The 10,354-nt window shown below is 39.4% G+C and overlaps 1 protein-coding gene across 1 annotated transcript; it reads left to right on the forward strand.

Moving 5' to 3' along the window:
* The first annotated feature begins 1,286 nt into the window (after positions 1-1,286).
* On the forward strand, positions 1,287-10,145 carry tcnba (transcobalamin beta a). Its single transcript, XM_079815567.1, has 5 exons — positions 1,287-2,229; positions 5,840-6,520; positions 8,964-9,105; positions 9,508-9,641; positions 9,766-10,145. The coding sequence occupies exons 2-5, from the start codon at positions 6,442-6,444 to the stop codon at positions 9,834-9,836; spliced, it is 426 nt and encodes a 141-aa protein (XP_079671693.1). The 5' UTR covers positions 1,287-2,229; positions 5,840-6,441; the 3' UTR covers positions 9,837-10,145.
* Positions 10,146-10,354: the final 209 nt, after the last annotated feature.

Here is a 10,354-nt window from a genome sequence, read left to right on the forward strand (position 1 = left end):
TCGTTCTCTCTGACATTCAGTTACAAGCGCAGCATCTATTCTACATAATTCATAAATCACAATAACTCATCAAATAAAGCTTTGGCGGGACAAAAATTTGTTTTGGCGGCCGCCAAAAAATTTTCAATGTAGGAAAAACCCTGTATATATATATATATATATATATATATATATATATATATATATACATATATATATATATATACATATATATATATATATACATATACATATATATATATACATATACATATATATATATATATATATACATATATATATATATATACATATATATATATACATATACATATATATATATATATATATATATATATATACATATATATATATATATATATATATATATATATATATATACATATATATATATATACATATATATATATATACATATATATATATATACATATATATATATATACATATATATATATATATATATATATATATATATATATATATATATATATATATATATATATATATATATATATATATATATATATATATATATATATATATATATATATGCATTAGGCTACACTGTTATTGGCCTATTTTACTCGTTAAATATTTTACTATATTGAACTTAAAATGTCGTGCTCGTTGATATGCATTAATTATATAATTAATTCTTCCATCGGTTAAATTACTGATATTGTGCAATGTGAAAGAGTAAACCTCAAAAAGAAAAAAAAAATAGGCCTAGGCTATTTATTTATCTCAGTGCGGCTACAGTTCTTTAATACAACGTGATGGCAGATTCACATGCAACTGCTTATTGGACTGTTGTGGGGTGGTTTACATTACAAACCTCTGCAGGAAAGTGAGGACAGCTGGCCTAGTGCCATATACGGTCACGGGACGTGGGGATCTCGGTTTACTCATGATCCAAGAGAAAATGCAACTGCATCTTCATATATGTCCATTTAAATATAATAACATAAGATTTTATATGCATATCAAATAACCAACATTAGACTATTAGCTTTTCGTGATCACCAGCAACAAGGCTGTTTTCTTTTTTAGTGGGGCAGGAGGAGGAAAACGTATGTCAAACCTATTTTTAGAACCACTTGCTTATGAGACTGCTTTGGGGAAGAAGGCAAAGGAACGGGTGGGGTTGGAGATGATGGAGACGAAAAACTTAAACAAAGGGAAATTACAGCACGGGAGAATTGAGAGCGCGGTCTCTTTAAAGGCGGCACCTGCGCATCGGCTGCTGCTGGTGCTGATGCTGCAGTGCTCGGGTTATTCTCGGTGAAACCATCGGGGTAACTCGCGTTCAAACGACGCCCTACATCATCCATGGCGAGTACACACTACGGTTGCTGTTTTGTGTTTTAATACGCTTAATATCATATTCACTGTTTCTACGTCAGGCTAATGATGTCGGGAATGGAAAGGGAAATATAATGCTTACCCGGTTGCTTTGAAGAATCTTTTCAATTATATTTTTGCTGAAAGGGAACATTGTGTGCATGTAAAGAGACAGACAGATAACCCACACACATTATAACGTGATTCATAGTTTTTACTTCTAAAATATTTCTTAAAGTATTTTACAGTAAACAGTGTGCATATAACAATATAAATAAACAGTATTTTAGGGTTTATTGTCCTGTTAAATCAAATCAAATTGACACTGTATATGGTACATTATAGATATACGCACAGACAGATAGATGGATAGACAGACTCACTCACAAGGTACTTAGATGGCACCTGCACATCAGAATCAGAATTTATTTAAAGTGCGCAAACACAAGGAATTTTTTTTTTTTTAGGAGCTCTTGGTACATACACATACACGTAATACATAAATAAACAATAAAAATAATACAAAACACAACAATAATAATAATGTGGTATACCTCTGGAACAGAAGACCTATGTACAGATTTGTGCAGTATGTACAGCTGTGTAAATAAAAATATGTAGGTTATATTTACACAATATCTAATTATTGCCTCTCTCTCAAGTACTGAGAATAAATTAAAAAAGGTGGCAATTGCTGTGTTAGCTGTTTAAGCTGGAGATCGCATGGGGGAAAACTATTTTTGTGCCTAGATGTTCTAGTGCACAAAGATCTGTAACGTCTGCCTGAGGGGAGAAGTGCAAACAGGTTGTGGCCGGGGTAGGAGGGGTCTGTGATGATGTTACCTGCTCATTTCTTCACACTGGAGATGTCCAGAAGTCCTGAAGGTAGGGCAGGCGCACACCTATTATCCTTTCAGCTGTTCTAACAATCTGTTGCAGTCTTCTTATGTATTTTGTTTTGCTAGCTAACCCAAACCAGACAGTTATAGAAGTGCACAGAACCAACTCAATAACAGCTGAGTAAAACGGTGTCATCTGCAGTGTTGGGGAAAGTTACTTAGTTACTTTTTAAAAAAAGTAATGCGTTACGTTACTGTAACATAGATCCACTGGAGGCGAGTTGCAGAACCCAAGTGCAGTTTTATTCAATATATCAAAACATAAAAACCATAAACAAAAAACTTGGCTTGGCTAACTTAACTAAACTTGACTTGACTTGGCATGACCTAAACTAGAACAGATAAACAGACTCACCACCAACGGGTTACAACGTTAATAACAGACAAAGACACATGGCAAACATGAGGGCTTAAATACACACACTAATGACAAGACAAGTGACACCTGTGAACAGTGATTAAACAATGAACCAATGACAGGACAAGACACAAGATTACATGAGGGCATGGGAGTCACATGACAATGAAACACATGACAAAACCAGGAAACTGAAAGGACAAGACAAACTAGAAACATGACAGTAAACTTGATGAACTAAACACATGAAACATGAACCAACACCAAAACACCATGTGACAGATCCCCCCCTCTATGGGCGGCCCCTGACGCCCAAACAACACCAACACATCAATAACCTAACAAAGAGTCTTAACAAAAAGTCTTGGGGGGCGGTCTTGGGGGAGGGATGGGGGGCCAGGCCCGTGCAGGGGCACCGGACCCAGACATGACACGGCCGGGCCTGGGAGCGTGGGCGGACCTGGACCCTGTGGCGTGGGCGGACCTGGACCCTGTGGCGTGGGCGGACCTGGACCCTGTGGCGTGGGCGGACCTGGACCCTGTGGCGTGGGCGGACCTGGACCCTGTGGCGTGGGCGGACCTGGACCCTGTGGCGTGGGCGGACCTGGACCCTGTGGCGTGGGCGGACCTGGACCCTGTGGCGTGGGCGGACCTGGACCCTGTGGCGTGGGCGGACCTGGACCCTGTGGCGTGGGCGGACCTGGACCCTGTGGCGTGGGCGGACCTGGACCCTGTGGCGTGGGCGGACCTGGACCCTGTGGCGTGGGCGGACCTGGACCCTGTGGCGTGGGCGGACCTGGACCCTGTGGCGTGGGCGGACCTGGACCCTGTGGCGTGGGCGGACCTGGACCCTGTGGCGTGGGCGGACCTGGACCCTGTGGCGTGGGCGGACCTGGACCCTGTGGCGTGGGCGGACCTGGACCCTGTGGCGTGGGCGGACCTGGACCCTCAGGCGTGGGAGGCCATGGCGGCAACGGCAGTTCATCAGGCCATGGCGGTAATGGCGGTTCAGGGGCCCACAGAGGCGTGGCCTTCATGGCCTCCATGTACCCCCTGCCCCCCCCCAAAATTTTCTTGGGTGGGACAGCGGGGCCGTGGGCTGGAGCCTGGACGGGGCCGTGGGCTGGAGCCTGGACGGGGCCGTGGGCTGGAGCCTGGACGGGGCCGTGGGCTGGAGCCTGGACGGGGCCGTGGGCTGGAGCCTGGACGGGGCCGTGGGCTGGAGCCTGGACGGGGCCGTGGGCTGGAGCCTGGACGGGGCCGTGGGCTGGAGCCTGGACGGGGCCGTGGGCTGGAGCCTGGACGGGGCCGTGGGCTGGAGCCTGGACGGGGCCGTGGGCTGGAGCCTGGACGGGGCCGTGGGCTGGAGCCTGGACGTGGGCTGGAGCCTGGACGTGGGCTGGAGCCTGGACGTGGGCTGGAGCATGGACGTGGGCTGGAGCATGGACGTGGGCTGGAGCATGGACGTGGGCTGGAGCATGGACGTGGGCTGGAGCATGGACGTGGGCTGGAGCATGGACGTGGGCTGGAGCATGGACGTGGGCTGGGCTCACTGGGGTGGAGAGTACTGTGGGAACGTGGAGCTCCTCATCCACCGTTCCCACAGTAAAAGATGAGCCACTCAACTGAAGTGCATAGTCAATATATCCAGCTAGAGTTCCTGGAGAATTGCTCTCTGGCATCAAATACCTTAAAAGGTCATTAAGTCCATTTAAGAAAATACCCTTGAGGGCAACATCATTAAAGTTCACCTGGTAGCAAAGTCCACAAAACTCCTCCACATAGTTCTCTATGGCTTGGTTTCCCTGGCGTAGACGAAGCAAGGATACAACTGCTGGGTCCATTTTGTAGGTCTGTTATTCTGTAACATAGATCCACTGGAGGCGAGTTGCAGAACCCAAGTGCAGTTTTATTCAATATATCAAAACATAAAAACCATAAACAAAAAACTTGGCTTGGCTAACTTAACTAAACTTGACTTGACTTGGCATGACCTAAACTAGAACAGATAAACAGACTCACCACCAACGGGTTACAACGTTAATAACAGACAAAGACACATGGCAAACATGAGGGCTTAAATACACACACTAATGACAAGACAAGTGACACCTGTGAACAGTGATTAAACAATGAACCAATGACAGGACAAGACACAAGATTACATGAGGGCATGGGAGTCACATGACAATGAAACACATGACAAAACCAGGAAACTGAAAGGACAAGACAAACTAGAAACATGACAGTAAACTTGATGAACTAAACACATGAAACATGAACCAACACCAAAACACCATGTGACAGTTACTTTTTCTCACCTGGGCTGGACTTGTTTTTTGTTTTGTTTTTAATAGCAAAAAAAGTTATATTTTTGTGCAAATGTACAGACCTCTTCATACCAAAATTGAAATAATAAGCCCCAGGCTGAGGTAAAAATGTGCTGCCATTCTGGATAATGGAAGAAAAGGACGCAGGAGAAAAGTTTTACCAATAAAAACAAAAAATCGAGTAATATTTGCTCATGGTTTAACTGAATCATCGAAGGTCAGCAGCAAGACATTAGTCAATAAAGGTAGATTAAATGCATAAAAATATTTGTTTTATTTAACATTTATATATTTGAGGTTTGCATAGTACTCTGATTTTGCATTTGACTGATTTTATTAATTTTGAGGAGTATTGAATCTTTATTGTGCAAGTGAGATGAATAAATGCTCACATTTAGTCTAGAACTACAATAACACATTTACACACAACGCCTCTGCACTTACTCTCGATTTTTCTCAACATGGGGACAGGAGAGCTGTCAGTCAAATAAATGTGAAAAAGTAACTTGTGTTACTTTTTTTGAAAAGTAACTCAGATATTTTGTTGTAAATTTGAAAAGTAATGCGTTACTTTGCTAGTTACTTGGAAAAAGTAATCTGATTACGTAACTCAAGTTACTTGTAATGCATTACCCCCAACACTGGTCATCTGTGCCTGTGGCAGGTTGAACTTTTTCAGTTGATGAAGGAAGTACAACCTCTGGTGGGCCTTTTTCACAATGGAGTCCTGAATGAACCTGAATAACTCCACTGCTGCCACAGTGCTGGCCATGATGGCGAGTGGGGGGAGTGCTGGGGGGGGGGGGGGGGGTGGTCTCCTGAAGTCCACTATCATCGCTACTGTTTTGAGTGTGTTCAGCTCTGCTGCAAAAGATGTCCAGCTCGCTCAACCTCTTCTTTGTATGCAGACTCATCACCGTCTTGGATGAGGCCGATGACTGCGGTGTCGTCTGCAAACTTCAGGAGTTTGACAGAGGGGTCTTTGGAGGTGCAGTCATTAGAGGGAGAAGAGTGGTGGGGAGAGCACACAACCCTGAGGAGCACCAGTGCTGATGGTGAGGGTCCTAGATGTGAGTTTACCCATCATCTCTGGTGATAAAGCAACAATGGTTGGGTTATTTTGTGGTGGTTAATAATTAATGTTCATTGTTCATTAATGAAATGTACACAAACATTAAGGAGGTAAGAGAGGTCAGTGGTAAATGATAACGTAACAACATAATCCTCACCCTCTACAATATATTTGACATGTCATATTTCACAACATACAAGAAAGCCATGCCAAAAAATTACTTCTTTCAATGTTATCAGTTCATACTCAACGATTCTCAGAACCAAGCATCAAAGAACAGAAATAATTAATCAATTGCAAATTACTCCTTTGTAAGGTAAGAGATAAGACTTCCCCATAAAACCAATAATTTATGATCTAGAAATTGGCATGCAAAAGAAAACGCAGTATATAAATAGAGTGTGCAGTTGAGAGAGACATTCAGATACACTGAGTAGAATGGCTCTGACTGCGATTATTCTCCTGTGCTTTGCAGCTTTGCTGCCTTTCCCTGGGCTGGGACTGCCTGCAGACTCAGGTGAGATGTCTTCTACTAAGCTGTGATTTCTGTGATGAATGTTAAGGAGACACTTTTGTGAAAAAAAGGGAAAAAAAAACAGAGCAAAGATCAGAAACATTAGATTGATTATTCACAGATTACCACTGTTTTTGCAGTGTTGGGTAAGTTATTCTTAAAATACAAATGACATGTTCAGCAGTATACTGTACTAATCTCTTTAAAAAGTATTGCATCAATTATGACTAATTGGTTTCTAAATCCCATTCAACCTCGACAGTTGAACAATACAAGAATAGAAACTGCTCTTTTAATTTCAATTTCAATTTCAAATAAATATAAAATTGCATGAATTATTATTGAACTGACAAAAATATTTAAAGGGAGAATGTTAGCAGCTATGGCTAATCTGTTAGGGCAGTTGAGGGCAGTTGACCAAAATATTCATCTAAAACATTGACCTCTATAAACTGACTCAATAATAAATTGTAAATGTGCTCAGCCTCAGCCTATAGCAAATCACACTACATTAGTCTACTGTCGTTCTCAACCATGTTGTGCATAGAGGTTGATTTAAACGGCACCTATTATGCAAAATGTACTTTTAGATGGTGTTTGAACATAAATGTGCGTTGGCAGTGTGTGTACACAACCACCCTGAAATGGTAAAAATCCACCCACTCCTTTTTTTTTTAAATAATTAAGTGACCAGATTTCTGAAATGGAAACCGGGGACATTTCTATTTGAGTGGTCGAAATATCACAAAAAAATCTAATTTGTTATTATCTATTAATTAAAAACGGGGACAATATATTTTGGAATGTTTTTTGTTGTCGTTGTTGTTGTGGGCTCCCTATATTATTATTAACATTAATAATTTTTGGATTTAGTTTGATTATTACGATTTTTGGTCTGGTTTTAATATTCACCGCACCCACAAAAACAAAACAAAAAAACAATCAAACAATGAAAACAGTTAATAATAACCACTGTAAATCACAAGCCGTTCAAAAAAAATATTAATTAAAATTAATATGATATGATGAATACAACTATCTAACAAATATAATTGTATTTTATACTTTAATTTTCACTGTATAAATTACTTTTTTTTTTACTTCAAATGTTTTGTTACATTTGTGCTTGAAAATAACTCTTACTATCTTTAATTGGTCTTGTTATTTTGCATTTTAGGCTTATTTTAAGCATGTTTTTAAGTATGTGTATTCTGCACATGTATTTGTAGCAAGTGTAATTGTTTAGGTTTTTTTATATTTATAGTTCAGGTGTGTGGTAATCACTGCGTTGTGACAGCGGAACTTTTGGGGACAAAACAAGTACTTTAATTTAACATGAATAGTTAGTAACTATTAATAGTTACTACCATGAAAGCTGTGACTTACCGCCACCTAATTGCGTTTTTAGTTTAATATTTAAAAGTATCACTTCATTTTTCATCATCATTACATATTTCTCTATTGAATATTTTTTATTTATAACATTATTTATTTTATAAAGTTATTTACAAAACTGGAAAATCAATTTAATGGGGCAAATATTGTCCCTTTATAGAAAAGGTGTGACAGCAGTCTAAGTGGAAGAGATTGGGTAAGCAGAAGGATGTTAAATGCCTCTCTAAAATGTTTGGGAATCATTTATTATGATACTGTGGCCTGCGGAGCTCTACTGGGGCGCTGTAGAGCACCCCACAATTTTCCCAACTCTGGGTGAAAAATGGAACTGCACTGCTCTCTTATTGAGAGCCAACCGGGGCAGATTTCTAACGGCTCCTTGCTCCAAATGATATCAATCCATGTCAGCTATGTCTGAATCAGGTCAATTGTTTGCACGTCTGTTCTGTCTCTCTCAGAGAGAGAGAGAGAGAGAGAGAGAGAGAGAGAGAGAGAGAGAGAGAGAGAGAGAGAGAGAGAGAGAGAGGATATATAATAGAATATAAAACTTACTAAATGTTAATTGAGGTTGTATACCTCAATTTACGGTCAGGAGCCACTATTTAATGTTACATTAAAAACATACATTTTAACATTAGACGGTATTCTGATTTGAACTCTGCTATTGTTTTATAGAATTGTTATCTATACACTATTTAATGCAATTACATTAGAAGTAACTGTAAAGTATATTAAATGAGAGAACAATTAAGAGTATAATCCCTTACTTTTAATAAAATGAATGAATAAATATGGTGTCATAAAGGAGCTTTATGTTCTGTTGATGAAAATGAACTGCACTTTGCAATTTTTGTACAGAATTAAGATGTTTGTGTAAAAGTGTTTTGGTTTGATTTTATGTAAATAAAGTTTTTGAAAAATCAAATCTCTCTCTCTCTCTCTCTCTCTCTCTCTCTCTCTCTCTCTCTCTCTCTCTCTCTCTCTCTCTCTCTCTCTCTCTCTCTCTCTCTCTCTCTCTCTCTCTCTCTCTCTCTCTCTCTCTCGCAAACAGGCAGGCTGGAACAGGTACCTGTTAAGGTGACTGTCATTAATGATTTCACTAATGAGCAACTTTCCTACTCCACCACTGTGATAGAGGAAGGGCTGATGTTTGGGGCCTTAAATCAACTGCAGGACACCAGCAACGACTTCAAGTATATTTCTCAAACTGTTTCTGAATTTAATGAGGATAAGTGCACTTTACATGCAGAAATTCTGCTAGTATAACTGATTAACTTACTGATTTAATTAACTTGACTACTGGTTGTGATGACCCACATCATTTGAAATCATCGAAATCATTTGTAATAAATGAATAAGGTTGAGAAAATGGGGCATCTTTTACCGCTGTGACCACTAGGGAAAATAGATTTCAATTCTGAAATCCATTTCCAATAAGACCATGACGCATTTACAGTCAGACCTGAATCAACGCTTGTCTTTTCAGTCAACTCAACAAGGCCAAGGGATAACAACATATTTAGAAAGCAGACTTTGAATGGAATGTTTTTTTTGTTGCTATAATTCTGCTTCCTTCATTTCTGTTTTAACCATAGATTCTCATACACTATTCACAAAACCTTTGGCATAAATCTGGAGAGTGTGAACGGGTTGGCTGGATCTGATAAGGACCAGACATACTGGGAGCTTCTGTCTGAGAAAGCAGGAGTTATAACCCGACTGGATGTGGGTAAGGGGCATTTTTTTTACTGCTGTGGAGCAGGAATCTTTTATTTAATTTACAACACAAAATAATTCAAATAGCATTCAAATCTACAAAGTATTATACTCCGGAATGCCTCAATCTTTTGCAGGAATTGGCTGCTACCAACTCCAGAGAGATGAGAATATGATCCTGAGGTTCACCACTTGGGCCAAAAAATAGATTGGTTTAATCATAAATTGTATTTAGTGGCTTAAATGTTACTGCTGATTAATTGGTTCCAGGACTACAAAAGTGGCTTAACGTTTTTGAGTAATCAACTTAAAAATTGTGTTTATGCTACAAATTATTAATTTCCTCTAGCTCTATATAGCTTGTTGGTTGAACATAATTTCACTCAAAGTTGCCATAACTCAAAAATCAGTGCAAACTGTTGAAGGTTTTTTTTTGTGCAATTTGCAATATTTGAATTTCAATTTGAATTTGATGAAATTTTGTTTGATTAAAATAAAGGATTTTAAAGTATAAATGATATTATGTGTCTTGAGCAAGAACAATAAGACAATCGACTTAAAATATTACAAATATTTTAGAGCTGAGCATAAGTGGAAAAACATTCAATTTTTACTAGATTATTTTATATTTTGAAGGTTTTTATTTCTATGATTTTTCCTTGCCTGGAAATCACAGTTTTAATATTCCCTGAAATGTCCAGGTTTTCCATGACCTGGGTACCATGA

The sequence above is a fragment of the Gobio gobio genome, assembly GCF_949357685.1.
Source record: "Gobio gobio genome assembly, chromosome: 4".
NCBI classification, from domain to species: Eukaryota; Metazoa; Chordata; class Actinopteri; order Cypriniformes; family Gobionidae; genus Gobio; species Gobio gobio.